The sequence below is a fragment of the Papaver somniferum genome, unplaced genomic scaffold, assembly GCF_003573695.1.
Source record: "Papaver somniferum cultivar HN1 unplaced genomic scaffold, ASM357369v1 unplaced-scaffold_137, whole genome shotgun sequence".
In the NCBI taxonomy this organism is placed as follows: Eukaryota; Viridiplantae; Streptophyta; class Magnoliopsida; order Ranunculales; family Papaveraceae; genus Papaver; species Papaver somniferum.
Window position 1 is genome coordinate 5,625,836 of NW_020622934.1, and position 21,661 is coordinate 5,647,496.

The 21,661-nt window shown below is 38.7% G+C and overlaps 1 protein-coding gene across 1 annotated transcript; it reads left to right on the plus strand.

Annotated features, from left to right (window-relative positions):
- The first annotated feature begins 748 nt into the window (after positions 1 to 748).
- LOC113334540 (uncharacterized protein K02A2.6-like) lies at positions 749 to 2,797 on the plus strand. The gene is made up of 3 exons (XM_026580773.1): positions 749 to 986; positions 1,105 to 1,541; positions 1,946 to 2,797. Exons 1-3 carry the CDS (start codon positions 749 to 751, stop codon positions 2,795 to 2,797), a joined length of 1,527 nt encoding a protein of 508 aa, XP_026436558.1.
- Positions 2,798 to 21,661: the final 18,864 nt, after the last annotated feature.

Below are 21,661 nucleotides of genomic sequence, written 5' to 3' on the forward strand. Positions count from 1 at the left end.
TCCCGGGGTTCGTTGTTACTGATAAAGGGATACAGATCGATCCAGACAAGGTTGAAGCAATAACCACTATGAGGTCGTCCGCAAATGTGAAAGAATTTATAACTTTTATTGGAAGAGTGTCTTATGTCCGGAGATTCATCCCCGGATTGGCATAATTACTTTCTGCATTCTCACCCTTATTAAAGAAAAACAAACCATATGAATGGGGAGATGATCAAGAACGAGCCTTCCAGAAGCTCAAGGAATGCCTAATCAATGCACGAGTCTTACGACCACTTATCAAAGGCGAGCCCCTCTATATGTACACAATATTTACCAATGTGGCAATCAGGGCATTATTGTCCCAAAACCTTGGCAAGGATCAGTTGTATCTGATCCATTATATCAGCAGAGGTTTTAGAGATGCATAATTCAGATATTCAAAAGCGGAACAAGCATGTTTAACGCTCATATATGTGTTTAACGCTCATATATGTTACACAAAAATTACGATCCTATATGCTTGCTCATGAAACCATAGTGGTGGCAACTGCTAACACGGTCGCGTACCTTGCCATAAAGCCGGTCTTATCCAGAAGAACAGCCCGACGGATGCTACAACTATCTGAGTTTGAACTAAAGTATCAACGGTAAAAAGGTGTACGCGGGCAGGCATTTGCAAACTTGTTGGCCGCATTTCAGGCACGGATATTATGGAGATAAGCGAGGAGATACCCAGAGAAATCGCGGAGGCTGAAGAAGAAAAACCATGGGTAATGTTTTTGATGGTTCATCATATGGTTCACACGGAGGATCTGGTACAGTTTTCGAGACACCCACGCAGGCTCTGTTATCTTTCTCCTTCAAGTTAGATTTTGAATGCAGCAACAATGTAGCTGAATACAAAGCGTTAATTTTGGGACTGCGTATGGCGGAGGAACTTAATTTAGGGGAAATAGACATAAAAGTCAAAGCTGGTCACGAACCAGATATCATGAGACTTTCAGGTAAAAGAACCGCATTTGGCTCCTTACCGAGCCGAGGTCCAAGAGATGATCGAAAAAAGTGGATGTACTGTCATTGATCATACCAGCAGGACCACTAATCGCCATGCTGATGCACTAGCAGCCCTAGCATCAAAGATGCAATTGAACGAAGCGGATGAAGGAACAGTGGTGGTAAAGAAAAGAGCGTTACCAAGCACATGGAAAGAAGACGCGGCGTTCGAGCAAAAGGATGATTGGAGAGTATCTTATATTGAGGATCTTACCAAGGAATCGGATGACCAGCTTCTGTCTACTAAAATACTAAAGCAATTTGTCATAATAAGAGGAGCATTATATTTTCGAACACCCGAAGGATCCTTATCACGTTGCGTAGGGAAGCTAAAGGCACAAGAACTTTTGAACCGCTTCCACGAAGAATCTTGCAGACAGACATGGGGAATTCCATTATATCGTCGTTTGCAGAGGATGGGTGTATACTCTCCGAACATGGCAGTTCAAGCGGCGGTAATACAGGATAAATGCGAAGATTTTCAAGCGCCTCTGAAAAAAATGGAGGTATGTAGTACAAAAGTATAGGATTGGAGACAACCTTATATAGACTTCATTCGACACGAGCGTCTTCCGCTAAACAGAGAAGATGCACTTAAGGTTCAGAGGAAAGCCAGACGTTTCTTTATGATAGAAGGAATTATCTACAGAAAAAGCTATGGAGATAAGATATTGCACTTCCTGTCTCAAGAAGAAGCAGAGATATTCATGGCTACAACTCATAATGCGGAGCATCAAGGTATGAAGAAACTTTTCCTGCAATTATACGAAGGAGGGTTTTATTGGCCAACGATGGAATTCGATACAACCGAACATGTGAATATGTGAGAGCAATGCCAAAGCCATGCGCCGCTAATCTGCACCCCACATACTTTGCTACACATCGTTGTCACTCCTTGGCCCTTCCACAGATGGGGACTCGACATCATTGGACAGATAAGTCCAACTTCATCCGGACGCATAAATATATCATCACTGCCACCGAGTACTCTTCAAAATGGGTAGAAGCCATTCCACTCCGAGATTATTCAGGAACTACAATCGCGACATTTATTAAAGAACATATTATATGTCATTTCGATGCACTAATGGTCATCCGCTCGGATAATGGTACCTCTTTTGTTAACCAGACTGTTAAGGAACTGTTAGATCAGTGCGGTATTAATTTCCATACTTCGACTGTCTATTACCCTCAGGGGAATGGACAGGCAGAGGCTACTAACAAAACATTGTTGAAGATATTAAGCCGCATGGTACATGATCACCATAGAATCTGGCATGAGCAACTACCTCTTGCACTTTGGGCATACCGCATTTCCAAAATAAGTTCAACCGGAGCCTCCCCTTATTCCTTGGTATACGGAGAAGATTGCATACTACCAGCGGAGATCGCTATTCCTTCTGCACGTGTAGCCATGGCCAGTCTCACTACCCCGGACGAGGTTATCCATTTTCCTCACCTTGATACTTTGGAGGAACGACGAGCTAAAGCTGAGCGATTCGCAGACAAGTATAGGCAAAGGACGGCAAGATACTATAGCCAGAAGGTGAAAGAACGAACTTTCTGCATAAATGACATAGTCATGAAGATTGCCCCGCATGTTCAACGAAATGAAAAGGAAAGAAAGTTCGCCGCGAATTGGGAAGGTCCTTACATGATTAGTGAAGCAGCAGAGAGCGGATACTACTACCTCAAGCGGATGAATGGGTCAAGAATAAATACCCCTATCAATGGTAAATGGCTTAAAACTTATTATGCATAATAACTAAATGTATTCCGGACGGCTGATTAGCAATAATACAAGTATCTTTATCTTGAACTATGAGTCATTATAAATAGCCCCGAGTCTGGCTAGGTTCCGTGCATGACCCAATGAAGTGCACCAATAGCCCCGAGTCTGGCTAGGTTCCATGCACGACCCAATAAAGTGCACCAATAGCCCTGAGTCTGGCTAGGTTCCATACGCGACCCAATGAAGCCCCGAGTCTGGATAGGTTTTGTGCATCACCCAATGAAGTGCACCCGTAGCCTCGAGTCTGGATAGGTTCTGTGCATGACCCAATGAAGTGCACCAATAGCCCCGATGCACGACTAATGAAGTGCATAAATAGCCCAAAGTCTGGCTAGGTTCTGTGCATGATCCAATGAAGTGCACCAATAGCCCCGAGTCTGGCTACGTTACATGCACGACTAATGAAGTGCATCAATATCCCAAAGTCTGGCTAGGTTCCGTGCATGACCCAATGAAGTGCACCAATATCCCCGAGTCTGGCTAGGTTACATGCACGACTAATGAAGTGCATCAATAGCCCAAAGTCTGGCTAGATTCCATGCATGACCAATGAAGTGTACCGATAATTTCAGAGCCGGCAAAGTTACGCGCGTGAAACTTATTAAGATTTTGGAAAATAACCATAAACACAACACATCAGACAAATATTAGTCTTGACTAATCCAAGTGATGAATACATTTAAAAGGCGGAATAGATGAAATGTAAATATAGAATAGGTATACTCCTAACGTTATGAGAGCGGGCACTATGTAAAGATAACACAACTGATATATTCATTCATAAACATCCGGAATAATATACGAAGCGGATAAAAATAATCATTCTATGGATAAAAAATCCATTAAGTCAAAGAACTGAAGATAACGCTGATCTCATACGCCTCAGTCTGCCGATCGCAATAGCCAAGTCGCTCTCTCTGTGCTCCATCCGGACACGAGCATTAGAAAAAACCTCAAAATCTTCATCCGAAGCCATGGCATTCTTTACTGAAGGGTCGATCCGACAAGCACTCAATCGATCCACATATAAATCCATTTCATAAAGGTATTGCGTTTGGCTAACATCGAATAACTCTTCATACTCGCGAACAAGTCGAGTATTTCCAATAATAGTGGCTTGTGACAATTCAACTCTTTGTTTTTAAGAAATAAACATAAAGCACTGACTGATTCTTCCATAATTACTAATCATTTTTGTCCAAGAACCTCTACTTTATATATATATATATATATATATATATATATATATATATATATATATATAAAGTTTGAGGGAGAAATTTTCAAAATGATTCAGTTATAAGCATACGGCAATGTGTGATATCTTGTTCTACATCTTGCATCATCACAAGCGCCTCTTCGCACTGAACAGCAACCATATATAGAGCAACTCGCATATCGCATAGTACTTGTTCTACTTCATGCATAATCCTCTCGGACGCATGATTTGGCCAAGCTGTGTCAAAAGTCTCATTCTGCTCTGCGAAATCTTTACGTGCACTCTCTTGAACAACTAACCTATGATTTTGCAAAGCCTTCACTTCATTTCTTAAGACTAGCAATCATGCCAACTCCACCTTTTTATCAGAAGGATGCACTAGAGCAGATATCACACTTAAAGTTAATATATATCCGCGCAAGCGATGAACCTATTGCCGGGAAACGTGTGAGCGACAGTCGGCTACAACCTGATCAATACATATCCTGAAACAACCGATCAGCTTCATAACGAGCGGATACACCATCATCTAGCGCACGCTGAACTTCGAAAGATACTAACCCGGATGCTTGTGTCTCCCGAGCCGTTGAATACACTTTGTACCTCTTATCAAACCGCGCGCGCATTTTAGCACGATTTGCTGTCCTCATCTCCCTAAGCAATTCTATTTCAGATCTCACAATTAATAAGCGATCTAACTCAGATCCTCTTCTATAAGGACTTACTAATGCCGGCACAGAGGCTAGAGACAGTACGTAGCCATGTAACAGGCGATCCATCTAAATAATTCTAATATAAAGAATGAACAGAGTGCAAGGAATAAAAAGTGAACAATCTTTATTTATATATAAAGCATACATCTCAGGGCATTCATTACTCCATAACTACTATCCACCACCCAAAAAAAAAAGGACAACGCACGAAGCGCCCTGTGAACTTCAGTAAGAGCCATTTAAATAGACCTCGCACTACGGTCCGCATCAACACATTGGAGGTGAGTAACCCGACATTGTTCGCAACAATACCCACGATGTTCAAGAAGAGTCATATCAGGCAACCCACCCTCACTTTGAATCTTCATCACAAGATGATCCGCAGCGGCCAATTGTTCATGCCAACATGAATTCTCGATCTCAAATGTGTCACGCGCAAGACACATCACCCTTAAAAGGCGATTTAGATACCCTACGTCCAGAAACAACCTCACACGATTATACATGAAACAAAAGAACTTAAGGGATATTTAATATGATTAACCAAGACAATTCTCATATATATAACCAAACAAACACAACACCCAAGACAACATTTACGAATCCCTAAAAAAAACAGGGATTATGGGAGTAATCTTCTTAAGAGCGCTCAGCTATAAGCGAGCGACAATAAGAAATATGTATTCATCTAGGTCATGCATTATCAACTGTACTTCACCATATTGAGTAGTGGAGTCGGTATAAGCACTACGCACCTCTTCTAGCACTTGATGAATCTTGTGCATAACATCGCCGGAGGCACGGTCTTCTTGAGCTATGTTTAGCGTCTCCTTATGCTCCTCATAAGCTTTGCGTGCCTTATCCAGAGCAATCAATCGATGAGTTTGTAGCATCCCAATATCGTCCTTTAATACTAGCAGACGTGCTAGTTCTGCCTTCCTATCGGAATGATGAATGAGAGCAGACACATCACACAGAGTCAAAACACATCCAAGAAGATTAGGACCCTCCTGTTGAGTAAGAAATGCATGTCAGTTAGATATCGCTTTCTCAATATCAACCGTCATAATTATCGACTCTTGGAATAGTCGCTCAGCCTTGTTCCGAGCAGCAACAGTATTATCCAGCGCGTGTTGCACTGCCAGAGTCAGTCGCCCGGACGTTTGCATCCTCTGAGCCATCGAATATGTCTCATACTGCTCATCAAACTGCGCGCATGTGACCACTCTATTCGCCATTCTAACTTCTCTAACCATTTCTACTCCAACCTTTACCAACATAAAGCGAGTTAGCTCATGATTCTTCTCATAAGGAATGACTAGTGTCGGCACAGGAGCCAAAGCCAAAGTGTAACCATGTAGACGATGAGCCATCCCCTGCAAAATATAACTAACAACCAAAAGAAAAACAAAACAATGAAAGAAACTCGAAAGATACTAACTAAGGCAATTCCACACACCCCTACTTATAAAAACACATGAGAATGACACATTAATTACCATCCAACCACAATAATAAATGCAGATAATTGAATAATAAATTATGTCTTTCAAAAGGAAAAAAAAAACCATCAAAGTTTCTAGTTCAACCCAAACAAGAGCAAAGAAATTATTGTTCAAAACCCACTCACAAAACAACCCAAAAATGAATTAATATCCAAAGCGACCAGCTCTACTCTCTTCTTAGTAGGGCGCCTATTGACCTCCTCAGTAGCATCTCGGGCGATCCTCAACTCCTTGGTAGCTCGAACAACATCTGCTATCAGCCGGTCATACGCCGCTTTCTTGATATCAGCAACATTGAGCAACCGCATGTATTCTTGATCCAGCTCATCAATATCACGAGGAAATGTGGTTCGTGCATTGTGATTCGCCTTGGCCAAATCCAATAGGTTCTTGAGCCAATGAATGGGAAATCGAAGAACTAGATAAATGTGAATGGAGGCGTCCCATTTCATCAATGTAACTGGATCAATAGGAGTTGTCTCCGCCTGAGAAAGTCCGTCTGCTATATCAAGTAAATCCTCATTAGCCACAATTAAAGAGTTGGCGGGCATTTCTTCATGAACACACATGTGATCGAACCTCTTCACTACTATGTATCGATAAGTGTCTACTTTAGATGAGGGAACCCAAAACCCATGTACCAACTCGAAGCGGTGGTGAACGCCAGCCTCCGCCGCTGAAATAGCAAGAGGATATCGGAACTGAGGATCCTCTGGGGTAGCCATTAGCTCAGCGTTAGCATCCACGCCGCGAGAAATCTTAGGAGCTGGCTTGGAAGGATTTTGCCATTTATCGTTGGAACTTCCAGATTCGCTACCTTTAACTTGTTGATTCGAGCCGCTCCCCTTACCATGGGCGTCGGCTTGTTTTCCCATATCCTGAAGAGAGAAAATAAAAACATAAATAAGTACTCCAGTACAACAAAGAAGTAATGATAATGACCCAAAATGTATAACATATACCAGATCAGAAGGAGGAGGAGGATTGGTAGGAGAATGGATCGATCGACGAGAGGAAGAAGAAGAGCTTGACGCGGATGGCTCCGAGTGATCTATTAAGAGACAAAAGTAAAAGGAGAGGATGAAATAAAACAATTTTATTAGAAGGATACAGGGAATGGAGATGTATATATAGATTACCAAATGCATTTAATAATAACAACAGAATATTTCGACCGGCACGTGTCAATATTCAAACCTAACAAGGAACAACATAGTGTACTCACGAGACTTAGAAGGGGAAGAGATTTGATTCTTGGCACTGCCTTTAAGACCACTGTCCTCTTGGGAATAATCATGAACAGAATGATCTGACTCAGACTCGCTCGCTGCACCTAGCATATCGGAAGGAGTATGAAGAGGGTGATTAGGATCTTGAACCATCTTTACAATTAGAGGGCGAGTGGAATGTAGAATCATACGGGGAGAAAGCACTTCGGGACTACTTTGAATAACTGATCTGCCTAGTTGGCTCTCCACACGCTCAATGAATGTATTGAAGGACGGTGACCCCATTTTTGGAGTCTGCGGAGAAAATGAAGGGGAAACATTAGCAGTACGAATGGTAGGCAATCACGGAACGAGTAGCACTCCAGCATCTCGCTTCATATTCTTAGCTAGCCGATCATCCCTCCATTCGTTGAGAGGCATATTAATGTACTCTTCAAAGAGAAATCCCCTAGGCTTCCAGCCAATAGGCGGAGATTTCTAAAATAATGTGACAAACAAATATAAAAGAAACTGAAGTAGGATTCGGCAAAAAATAAAAGAGGAGAAGAAATGAAAGGTACCTTAGCAGGAGGAGATGCGACAGGAGGAATATCCAAAGGATTCACCGACTAAGGACGCCTTATTTTCTTGGAACTAGACGGAGGAGGTAAATCACTACCTTTTTCATCCTCTTGAGAAGACTCATCGCCTGGAAGAGGATCCCAGCTGGTAACCAGTGGACGAAGAAGGCGACCTTTGTTGCTCGAGGAAAGTTTATATTTCTTGGCAGTCTCCGCATTCAACTTCACGCGACCTGACGCGTGAATTTCTTTGAAATCATCCTTGGTTAAAACCGGAGGAGCATATGGTTCCTTGAGGAGAAGGTTTAGTACGTTCCTAATGTACCATTGCGATACCCAAGCCATTCACTGGTGAAGCTAACTTGCCGACGGGATTGAGGTTGGAAGAAATCGAAATGACACTGGCGATCACTCATCTGAAGACCATTTTAAAAAACGAAGCAATCAAAACTCTTTCGGACCTCCCTATCTTCTTCAGTTGAGGAAGGGAGGGGAGGGTTATAAGGAACTCCTTGGTCGAAACCCAGTTGTCGAGACACACGAATGGTATTGTACGTTTCAGATGAAAACTTCCCGCCATGAAAACCAGGAAGACGTCCGGGTAGGGTGGAGACAATGATGTCAAAATCTTCAGCTGAAGGTGTCTCTGCGGAAGACATCCTCCTCTGAGACTTGATAACAAAATTATAATGCAAAGAACCGGTACAACCATCTTGATAAGTGATAGGGTTAAAATCAACACCCTTGTCTATGATATCCTTGAGCTTGGTCTTAGGGATAAAACCCTTCTTGTGATAAAGAGCCATCCGAGGATGGGACTCCGGTACCATCACAAGTTGCTTGGAACCATCCTTTTGAATGACATCCTCTTGCCGCGAAAGAGCAAAAGGATTCAGATGAGGAGGTCTGTACAAGGGAAAGCGCTCCCAAGCCCATGCTTGAATAAAATTGGCAGGGAGGAAAGTCTCAACCTCATGAGATCCGTCCACACGACGAATATCACGCACCAGCAAGTCCAGATGGTGATATAGATCTCCTAAGAACATAGGGGCAAGTGTGAATGACACGTTGCAGGATATCAATACGACCATATGGATAAGATCATTCTTAATGGTATCCAGGGAATTGTACTCGAATATATCGTGACATAACCAAAAGAGAAGGAAAGCTGCCAACTCCGCTCGATCTGTTTACCCTTCACGAGGAGGAACACCTTCACGCGGGCCATAAAGCAAAGGAGCCCAATATTTGATACAACAGGAGAAAGTGGCTAGGCGTTGCCCGGTCTTCTGTTTTTGGCTGCTCTTTACCTATTTCACATCATCAGACTCTTCAGCAGCAGACGAATTTGGTTGAGCAGCTTTTAGGGCGGATGCCATGAGCTTTGAAGAAGAAGAAATGTTAACTAGAGAATCCTAGGTGGCGGACACGGTGGCTCTACCCTTTATTTGTGTACCGAGCCTTATATTTTGTTTGGAGCCTCAACTTTGACCTCTCCTGGCAGTTGGAATGTTATGAAGTTCGCTTTGGATGCGATCAAGTGATCACGAAGGGTTCTGTCGCTCTTGTTTAAAGACTTTGGAAGGAAGCAACTGTCGAAAACTATACCACCATGAACAGGTAGGCCGGTAAGCGCCACTACGTCTTCTAGGATGTGGGTCTCTTCATCCCAAGAAAACATAAATGTGTGAGGATGATTCCCCAGTGCGCATATAAACGGATCAAGCTATCATGATCTCACCGGACGTATCTAAACTTTGAATCCTATAAAGCAGCCTCTATACCTAAAGAACGAATGATCCTCCTATTATCCGGATTAACGAATATAATATACCCATGGATCCCAGGCGGCATGAGATTCAACGGATGAACGAAGGATGATTGAAGGAAAAACGTAATCTCCCCTATGAACTGCCAAACAGGGCATATCCTCGAAGAAAAGTATAGGAGGAGACTCCGCTTGAAGATGGATAATCCATCTCTCAGATCCGGATGGAGGAAACGAATGAGGATTCAGCATGCGCGAAATCCAATTGTCATCAGCTGGGAAAAGAGTAGTATTATCATCTGTCGCGGGCGGCCGTAGTTGATCTCTAAGCTGATTATTATCCCTTATTTCTTCTAGTGTATACGACTCTGACCTGAGGGGTGCGTCATGGTTAGGAGATTCATTAGAAATGATGAGTAAAAGAGGAAAGGAAGAAAGAGAAAGGGACGCAGTGAAAAAGTGATAATCAAGGAGAGAGGTCTCCTCTATTTATAGGGAGGCAAAATAAGGAGCGGTTACTGGATAGGCCAGTAACCGTAGCATCCCAAGAGTCGTGAACTTAAACCGCCCATAACTCGCCAGTTTTAACCGTCGCATCAACATATGACTGTTGACACGGTCTTTGACCGGTCAAACAGTCGGAGGACTAATGTTGATACATGAAAATAACCAATCCTAAAATAGATGGCCCCTTAACCTATCAAGGGTCCCTTTTTGGATGGAGAGACTAGGGGACTAGACCTAACCCGCTAGGATGGGATAGTTCTAGTCCATCCAAGACCACATTAAGTTGGTTGGGCTTCAGCCCAAGAAGAAAGCCTCTTAGGGTTTAGTATTAACTTAAGTAAATGAAAATGGTAGTTTAGTAATATGTTAATCTTATGGGCACTTATTCATAAGATGGTCATTATAAAAGGGGAAATAGGGCACACTTATAGAGACATCATTAACCCACCATTACTTCTCATAAACCTCTCTACACCATGGGAGTATTTTCTGTGATTAGGGCTAGTTCCTCCTTCCCACGTTTTACCCTATTAACACTCCTCAACTACAACCTAATATTGTGGATTTAATACCAGTGATGCTCAAATCTATATAGTTTGGCCTGACAAAAATAAGAGTCCGCTAACTGCAGAATCAAAGAAGTATGGTTTGAGAAAAATCTTGGTTGAACATGAACAACCGCATCTGGGAACTTATTTCTCCATGTATAATTTGAACATGCCCTATCGAGACGCTGAAAAAAAACGTACTCCCTTGTTGGTTGTTGGACCATGTAAAAGGGTTCCCTACGAATCCCAAATCCATCATACATACCACTGTTATTGATGTAGGACATCCTACTCTATTTCCTATTATAGTTCTTCTTAGAACTTCCTATCATATTTCTTTATTTAGGATTTCCTTTCCTAGTTTGGTTTGATTTCCTTTTCTAGTCCTAATTATATTTAGAATCCTTAAAGCCTATATAAGAAGGCATAGGCATAGCAGATATATACAATTCTACAACCAATATTATTATTTGATTAATATCAAACTTATCTTTTATTTTATTATCTTTATTTTATCATCATTTTTGTGAATCTATTGATCTCACACTAGTTTTTATCTTTATCGGAACTTTGATCCAAAAACATACGCTTCCGCTACGTCAGTTATTAAGCATGCTTTGGAATGCCTCAAACTTTCGTAGGGATAATGGTATACCACCTTGCTTTTCCTCTTGACATACAATGTCACTAAAGTCACCTATCATTATCCATGGTGTATCTTGCTGAGGTTGGATAAGATGAGGTAGATCATCCCACAACTATCTCTTTGTTGTTGTATGAGAAGGTCCATAGATACCCGTGAAACACCACGCCGTCGGATCATTAGATGATGAAACCATAGTGTGGATGTATGATTGGTTGGCTTGAAGGACAGTTACTGAAACATCATGAGACCAAAAAAGATCCAAACCTCCCTTATGTCCATATACAGGGATCACAAAATAGTTGGGTTAGTTGAGGTTTAATGCTAGATGGTGTATTTTTTTTTTCCTTTGAAGCTAGGGTTTATGACAGAAATAAGAGTGATGGGTTAAATCTCGAAGTCTTTGAACTGTCATAGGAAAACTCACTCCCTGACAGTTCCACACAAGGAAACTCATTGAAATTGCGGGTGCTGGAACTCAGCAACCCGTGATTGAGAGTTGTCGTCATTACCTGAATCATCATCCTGCAAGCTAAGTTTCCATGCATGACATGGAGTGCCGGTAGAAGGTGGAGAAGATGCAGTTACCTGATTTGGGGTGCTACTAGCGGTTTTCTGAGCTCGTTCTTGAGGGAAGAGATTAAAAAATTGAAAAAAAGGTGGTTGGGTATTAAGGGATATAAGAGGCTCAAACTGAACTCATTTTAAAGGTGGTAGAAGAAGTAGTTCATGAGTATTCAGTTATTGTTGAAGGTTATCTATAAGACATGAATCAAAGTAGAGTTAAGCGAGAGCGAAAACTAAAGAAAGACTCAGTTAACGTGTCACAAGATATGTTCTCAAAAGGAGAAAGTTCTTCAATTTCAGATTGCTCAATTGATGATGTCTCTAACGAGATATCTTTGAGTTATATACTTGAGATTTCTGATGAAAGGTCAAGTGTAAAAACATCTGAACTAAAGGAGTTGAGCAAACAATTTCTTATTTGTTCTAATGATCTTCTTTCATCACTTGAGAGAGAACGAGATTTAACTTTAAAGTTTGAAAATATCGATGAAGAGCATAACTTGATGAAAGAAAAATTCTCACAACAAATACAGAGACTTAAAGACAAAACATGTGCTAGTCTTTCTCAAGATGAGAAAGATCGTAATGTGTCTCTTGAAAAAGTACATTTGTTGGAAGAGAAACTTGTTGAATCTGATGCAAGGATTAACTCTCAATAAAAGAACTTTGAAGAGAAAGAAGAAGAATATCTCACACGAGAAAAACGCCTTGAGGCTGATCTAGCTAGTGCTCTTGATAAAATCAAGACGTTGGAAGAAGAAAATTTGGACCTTAAGAAGTTCAATGTTAGCTCAAACAATTTAATCTCAATGTTAGAAGCAAGTAGAAATCATCATGATACACGAGGATTGGGCTATAAGGGAATAGATGCTTCACGTATTAGCAAAGAGGTAAAATTTGTTAAAGCTGCAAATTCTTCTAAACTAGAGGTTTCCACTGATGTAAAAGATGCTCGTAAAGAAGGAAAACCAGTCAAGCCTAAGAATCATGTTCAACCATACTCTTCAAGTACGACAATCAAAGAGAGCACTTCTGCTAATGTCAATAAAGCAACAAAGTTGAACAAAGAAGAAGAAGAAGAAGAAAAAGAAGAAGAAAACTCGTCGAGCTCCAATATAAGAGGATCCACAAAAAGGTAACATTAAAACTCATACTTCGTATGTTACTAAGCATTGTTGTTATTCTGATAATAAAGGGCATGTGGAATGGGGATGCAAGATTCGTAAGATAGAAAATACATTTTCTTTTGTATCAAACGAATTGGCTAAGATTGCTCCCCAAAGGAACTTTGATCGATATTTTCCAAAGTTTAGGCAAAAAAATTATTATAATGATAGTTCAAATTTTGCCTATCGATCAACAAGGTCATCTTATAAAAGACCCGAATATAGAAAGAGATATGACTTTGTAAATGTTAATACAAAAACTGATGTTCCAAATAGGAGAAAAGTTGTTTCGCAAAGTAATCAAAAGGAAAATTGTCCTAATGGTATGAAGGAGAAAGATGCTCCTGCGAAACCCAACTCTAAATGGGTCCCAAAATCCTCCATAGACAAAAAGGAACCAAAAGTTAGTCACAAGAATGACTCTCAGCTGTTAATTGTTGGTGACAGTAATTACAAGAGTTTTATTGAAAGACTAAAGAGAGACATCATTCTGAATTCTCTTGTACTAGTGGACGTTGTGATAATGACACTCTTCGTCACAAGTCAAATAAGAAAAACAAGAGATGGAACAAGAGAAAACAAACCAAGCAAGATGTCAAGAATGATGATTTTGTCTTAGTCACTCGTGACGAACAAGACAAGGCTCAACTCAACACAACCTAGTTGTGTTAGAATGTGCATGTTAACCTTGGTGCTCAATATTTGAAAATGTGTGGAAGCACATGAAAACTGATCACATGATCTCTCGGTTATTATGTGACTAATTAACATCTTTATGGAGGTTTCTTCTCTTCTATACTCATACCTTCTCTATCTATATTTGAACTTTTGATAGAATCGGTAATTTGGAATTTATGATGTTGATATCTACTGATCATATATGTGTAGCTCTTGTTTACATAGTTAAAATGAGCCAAAAATCACTGAATTCGGACATCGTATGCAAAAGTTGGTATCATAACCTGGTATCATAACCTAGTTGGTTAACCTGGTATCATAACCTAGTTGGTATCATAACTTGGTATCATAACCTAGTTGGTTAACCTGGTATCATAACCTAGTTGGTATCATGACCTGGTATCATAACCTAGTACGATAACCGGTCCTAGTGATTAGTTCATACGAAGAAGTGTAAAATTGTTTTACCTATATCTTCTTCATCCGAACTCGGAATGACCTCATTATTTTGAGTTGGTTTCGTAATTCAATTCCCTACAAGATTGAGGTAATTGAAATACGTGCTTTTCTGTTGAATATTTATGGTGTATTGCAAATTGAATTTATGGGGTGTATGATTTCGGTTTTCATAACCTTAATATTTGATCTCATATGGTTTGAACCCTTATGGTTTGGGTGACTTTTTGATTTAGAGGAATTGAGTTCTAGCCCATGTTGGTAGGCTTTATCAAAGGATCATAAAGGGTTCTGATTGAAACAATATGTGAAAAAGTCACCATATGTTGAATCGTATTGGTTTAGCATAAAAGCATATGTGTTTCGAGGTTTCAACTTTTGCATTGCATTAGTTAAAACCGGTTTTCAACCTTTCTCTAGTAAAGGTTGGTTGTTGTTGTTCTTTTGTTCTTGCGAGAGTATGACAACATGATGATATTTTCCCCGGAAAGATATGAAAAAAAAAGGAAAAGAGGATGCGGAACTTGAGGTAACGAATTTGTTAGTTAATTGTTTTCCTGTTTAAGAGAATCCTGATTTTATTGCATATATTTATTGTTTTTGCTTAACAAAATTTCGGTACAACTGATGTTTATTCCATTGTTTGTGTATGGATGTGTGTGTTATTCAACTGTTTCCGGTTAAGAAAAAATATTGTTATCTTGCTTTATTTTTTGGTATCAACTGTTTAGGCTTACAAAATTTCGGTGCAATTGCGGTGCTTTAATTGCTATGTTGTTTCAATTGCTTCCGGTTGAGGTAAATAATTATGCAAGTTGATTTGTTTGGTTTGTATGAATTTTTTATGGCTTAACAAAAGAAAAGGTCTTCGGGATAAATTGTTTAGTCCAATTCGATTCCGGATAAGAGAAACTAAGTTAATTCTGATCTTAGTTAGACTTATCAAAGTGGAGGTTTCAGTTATTCAAGTCTAATCGAATGCCTTAACAAGAAATGTTAGTTAACTAACCTAGTACTTGTCTTGTTTAAAAGTGAAAGGTCTAAGTTATTATTTGAATAATTAGAACCTGATGAGAAAAATATAGTTAATTCTGATCTTTATTTTGGTCTTATCGAACAAGCGATTGTATTTGTGCAATCGGTTTAGCAAAGGAACTAAGATGCTTAGTCGATTTTTGGTTTTCTAAACTATTAGGGAAAATTGCTTCGGGAAATTGTTTCCTTGGTAACATATCAAAACAAAATTACTTTGTAGTTTCGGTTTTGATATTGGTTATCAAAAATGGTGTCTAGAACCGTCGTGCTTAACTCTTATAGGTTGCAAGTCTCTTTTTAAGATTTGTAAGATCCTTTCGGTTTGTCCTTTATTTGCTCGTAACTTTATCATTTTGTGACAAAAATGGAGATAAATATATGGAGTAAACAAGTTATTTGATATTGATTTGGTATCACTAAGGGAAAGGACAATGGTGCTTAAATGTTATATCTAATGAAAGAGTAAAGCATAGACTAAGGGGGAGTAGCATATCATATTGAAACTTGTGGTTATCTTAACTACAAAGGGAATAACAAAGACGTGCGGATTGAAAATCTACCTATCTTACCTTTAGGGGAAGTATTAGATTTGTTATTATAATGTCAACAACGACATTTAAAGGATTGAATGTATACATGTTACTGTACTGTTGAAACTTGGAATCAAGCGTATGTGTAATGAATTTTATCCATATGATGTAAGAGTTTTGTCACTAAAAATGACAAAGGGGGAGATTGTTAGAGCTTAGCTCGGTTGAACCCACCAAGCGTTGGTATGTCAAGTTTGGTTGTCATATTTTAATGAACCAAAACTCATTTAAAGAGTCGCTTGATTATATGCTAGTATCAACTTCGTATAGGTTAGCTTGAAAGTATTAGAATATGAGACATTACAAGTATTACGTGAAGACTTGAAGAATGTGAAGAAGTAAGGAGCTACAACGACGACATCATCCTTCCACTTGAGGTTAGTAATATTTGACTTGAACTATTTCATTCCCTAACGTATCTTTCAATTCGTGAATATTGAAAACGTAACTGCGAAGCTGTGAATATTATACTCTAGTTAGAGATAATATTAAGGAACTACAATACGAAGTGTAACGTCTATCTTTTGAACTTTGTATATAAGATATCGACATAATCGTATGAATGCTATTGTGATTATGTATGGGTATGGGTGAAGATTTCTTCTTAGGAAACAATGTTTTACATTCGTTTAAAGGAAGTAAATTCATAAACTTGTTTTTTGAACCGAAAGGGAAATCGCTAGGCTTATTTGTATTGTTATTCATTCCAAATCTTTTGAATTACCAATATGTGTGTTTAGTATAACCGCTCATAAATTGTTTATGTATCTTGGTAAAACCATTCACAAGGCCTGACTTTTATATTGGTATGGAATTTATTAGTAAAACCGATCTTAAGTAATCACCTAAGAAGATAAGATCGATATCTTGAAATTGGTGTGATTGAATACTATCCATTGGGTAACCTATCCTAGTAAGAGGTGTGACCGACCACAATAGAGTGTTATCGATTCTTATAAGAGGTTTAACAAGTTTTAGTAAGTTGGTGTAACCGATCCTATAACTTGGTCAACCGATCACAAGTTTTGCCATAAGAAGTGGTAACCGATCCTAGTACTTAGTTAGTCATTTTATGGTAACTAGTGTAACCGATCCTAGTACCCACTTGGAGGTAGAACCGAGAATTTATGTTGAGGTAGAACCGTGAAACCCATTGATGGTGATTTGATAGGATAATCAATCACATAGTTCTTGGAAGTCAGATGAACCAATTCTAAACTTGTTTGGAAGTGTGGAAAATCGGTTCCAAGATTGTAAATATGAAAAAGGATTTACAAAGTAAAGATGTCGACATACTTTGAACATGTGCAGTAACTCTTATCTTTTATTGTTCAAAGATATTCCTTAATATCTAAAGGAGAATCCTGGATAAAAATAAATTGAGAATCTTTTCACTAAGGTTTTTAGTTTTTATATGCTTTTAATTTCCAACAATTAAAATGCATATCCTTAGAAAATAAAAATTAGTGATGTGCATTTACTAGTTGGAGATTTTCTACTGAGATTTCGCTCAATATTTGGACAAAGCATTTCCATGTATTATGTAAACCGTTTTTGCCCTTATTGCATATCTTTGAGAATATTCGGTTTTGGAAATTACTTGGTGTCCAAACTTCCTTGTCTATAAATACTTAAGTTTTCATTTCAAGCAAACTAATCCTCAGAGCCACCAAAACTACATTGTTGTATTGTTACTAGTGGAGCCGTCTATTCGGAGAGGAAAGCAACATATTTAGGAAAAATCTCTTACGACCGCTCGTTTTAAATACTTCTTTAGGGTTGAGAAGATCTACGAGTACCGTTGGTGGGAAGCTAGATAATTGTAGTTTATTATTAGTTTTCGATTGATTTGATTGACTAACGGTTATTGAACTTTGATTGCACCTAGTTTGTTTATGCTTGAGAATCTTCTCTTCTGATATAAGATTCACTCAAACTAGATCGAAGTTTCGACGGGGATCTTTAGACCGTTTGTAGATCTAAAGATATCTTGTGATAATCCATTGTTAACAGACTCCGTTCTGTGTGTGATTGATCAGAAGATATTCAAGTTGATTGTGTGCAAGTGTTTATTGAAGATCTAAGAAGATTTGAAGACGAAGAAGATTTCTGATTTGGGTTCATAATCTTTGGTGTGCATAAAACTTGATCGGTTGGGGATCCAACTATAATCGGTTTATCTTTGTGATAGATTGGATTGATTAGTTGAGTAGATCAGAATCAATACAATTCTCTGAAAGTATTGATTGCATAGTCTTAACAATTACTTTGGTAGTTGTTGAAAAGATAGATCTAAGGACCTGACAAAGGAGTTTATTGGGATAAATCGAAGAGACTTTTGTCAAACTCATATCACTTGTTTGAAAAGAGTTGTTTCCGAACAGATTTGGTGTTCCTTTACTGATTAGAATACGAACCAAAGGAATTGTTCCAAGTGCGTGACTTATTGCAAGTTGGAGGCGCAGGGATACATACGGAACTAGGTGAGTTATAGGTTTAGTTGCTTGGTCTAAACTATACGAAGTTGGTTTAGATTTTGTATAGTGGCTTAATCCTGAGAGTATTCAATTCTGGACAAGGTCCCGGGGTTTTTTTGCATTTGCGGTTTCCTCGTTAACAAAATCTTGTTGTGTCTTTTACTTTTCTATTTCCGCAATTATAATTATTTTATTATAATTAGAAGTAAAATACACAAACCTTAATTCCTATTTACTTGATAGCAATCCTATTGTGTTTGGTTAAGTCCGAACGTTTTATATAGTAAAAATACTTCGTTGTTGTATTGTGTCGATCTTGTATCCATAGTCAATCACGAAAGTTATCTTGTTGTCGTATTGTCTCGATCTCGTATCCATAGACGATCGCACGAAATGTGAACCGATTAGTTGTATTGTCTCGACTCAGTCCATAAACAATCATTTTTGGAGAAAGGACTTATAAGTGGAAATTTTTTAGATTGAGGTATATTTGGGTACCCTCGTCTTTTCACATAGTGAGTCACCTATGGATGAAGGCCCACTTTGTAGAGTTTTCGCAGAGTTTGAGCGCGGTCGTAGATGATAAAAATCATAAAAGGGTTATAGAGGTAAAATTTGTAAATATGGTTAGTGTTTGTATGAGTGTTGAAGGTTGATTACAACCAGTCCTTTCTTAAACTAAGAAATATAATCGTTCAAAGGTTGCTTCGGTCGCAAATAAAGAGACAATGTCGGTCTAGAAAGGGAAGCTAAAATAGATGAGATCAGAGTTTGAATTTGAGTTGCATAGAAGTTGTTGATAAGAAGCTTTGAAACATATGAAGTTATTTAGAAAAGCTATTATTTTGTTGTGTTTAGAATGACCAAGAGTTGGTATATTTATAGCTCTGCAAAACCATAATCTCAGGTCATTGAGATAAGGATGACAAGTAAGATAAACACCAACTCCTTTATCTTAGGAATAATTAAGGATAAATCAAGGCTTTGAGTTTATTCTCCGCAACTGATTTCTTATGACTGATTATTTTATTCCTTGTGTGAGTAGGACGGTACTCACACATGTCGTACACCTCCAAGCTAAAACTCAAAGATATCCTACCATTTATGTCATAATTAGCATTAATATGTGATGTGTCGTATGATATGGTTGTATTCTCCAGATCTCTAACTGAGAGGGACGAATACTCATATTTTGCATATGAGATCAATCTTGAGTCGTATTGATAGGTCAGTGAGGTTTTACATAGTTTTATGTGTCATGGGGAGAGCACAAGCTTGGATGAGGTCAAGCATGACCTAGTTGTAAATGTATTCTAAAAAGTAAACAACATAGCCGGCTCCGAGAAGAGGCTAAATCTTGATGTCGTTTATGCACTCAGAGAAGCAAGATGATTTGTTATCCAATCATACAAGCGAGGTGGTACTTTTTCCAACCATGGTAGAAAATGAGTCACTAATATCAAATCATGGGAGCAAGGCGAATGCTGAGTTTGAACGTGTGACGGACCGGAAAATTACGCCTTTAGCGCGTTGCGCCGCATGTCGTAACTCCCACGGTGCGCCATGATGTAGCTACGATCCGAGCCTTAAGGCTAGGAAAATGCACGTTCATCTGCCCTTGCAAGCATTCTCGTGGAGCATGATGCAACTATTTTAGTTTTCATACCGTTTCAATTTACCCTTGTCCTGCGAAGGGTTCAAAGCCATAGAGGTTATGGCCGATGCATCTTGCATGCATCTCTGGATTCCGAGTGTTGTCCAGGCATAAGGCATGCTTGGAATTGCACACAATCCATTGACGGCCTTATTCCATCTCCCTTAGGCTCATGCAGGCTCCGCTACTTGCATACTGATAGACACATTTTTGTGTCTGAATTGTCCTCAATGTCTCTATTGCTAGTGCTTGATTTTGTACTTATTATGGTGTTTTTATGTTTGTGTAGGTGTTTTTGGAGAAATACACTTGTGTGGAAAAAGTTGCTCAAAAAGTGTTATTTGGACCCCCGGAGGACACATGTTATTCGGACTCTCAGTTTTGGACAAGGGGCACCTAACTGATAAGGGGTACCCCAGGGAACCAACTGCTAATCGCACCCCATTACTGGTTAAGGGGGATCCATCTTCTTCCTTAATTTGAAAAGAAAAAATTGGCGGGAAATTTGGTTTCAACGGTAAAGGATTTATTATCTTTAAGATAAGAATATCTTCTTGCCTTACAAACATGAAGTTTTGAAGAAAAAGAAAGTTATCTTGTATTAAACAAGAAAGATATCCTTAGAAGATTTTATCTTGGATTTTATTCTGCGAATTAAAGAAGATATGGGTTTAGTAAAGAAATATATAGAATAAATAGAAGGAAAAATTCTGAAGATATTTTTAATTAAAAGGAAGAAGATTTTGGAGTTATGGAAGAATATATTTGAGTGATGTGTATTTGTGTGTATAAATAGAGATCTAGATAGAACGTTTGGGATAGTTTTTGGGAGAGAAAAGAAAATCATTGTTTTATCATTGTTTCTCCCATTTCATCTTTGTAAACACCATTTGAGCAATAAAAATGAATTTTGAGCGTGTTTCCATGATGATGAGCTAATTCTCGCGCAACCAAGGCAATGGATGAAGCTATCTATGCATGAATGATTGGTAACAATTTTATTTTCTCTAATTTACAATTTATAATTCATTCAATCACCACTTTTCCGGAGTTCTAAATGTTCACATAATTTTCTTAATTACTTGTGATTCAATTTGATAGATTATACTTTGTTTAATTGATTGATAGTCTATTCTTAGGGAATACAATTATTATTTGGGAATATGTTTGATTATGTGTGAATTAAGAAATAAAGGACTTAAATGATAGTTAGAGTTTTGAAACATATTTGGTATCGTTCATTCATGTGTAATAGTGGAATCTAGTGTCTTGGTTACTTTTAATACCTTGAAATCAATTTTACAATAAGTTTTCTATTTTTAAGTTTTATAAGTCCAAAATCTTTTGCTTTCACAAGTCTTAAAGGGAAGAATATATTTGAGTGATGTGTATTCACCAACTCCCACTTTTACTATTCATGGCCGTTGCCATATATTTCCTGAATAACCGGCCAAGATGGTTGTACATTCAGTTCTGGATCACGGGCTAGTTCCAGTGTCCGTTCATGACGGCTGAACAT

Excerpts from the sequence above, each read along its gene's own strand:
- LOC113334540 (XM_026580773.1), top strand. The coding sequence starts at position 749 with ATGGGTAATGTTTTTGATGGTTCATCATATGGTTCACACGGAGGATCT. Across the intron at positions 987-1,104 it reads AGATATCATGAGACTTTCAG|CAGCCCTAGCATCAAAGATG; the intron begins GTAAAAGAACCG and ends CTGATGCACTAG. Across the intron at positions 1,542-1,945 it reads CGCCTCTGAAAAAAATGGAG|ATGGGGACTCGACATCATTG; the intron begins GTATGTAGTACA and ends GCCCTTCCACAG.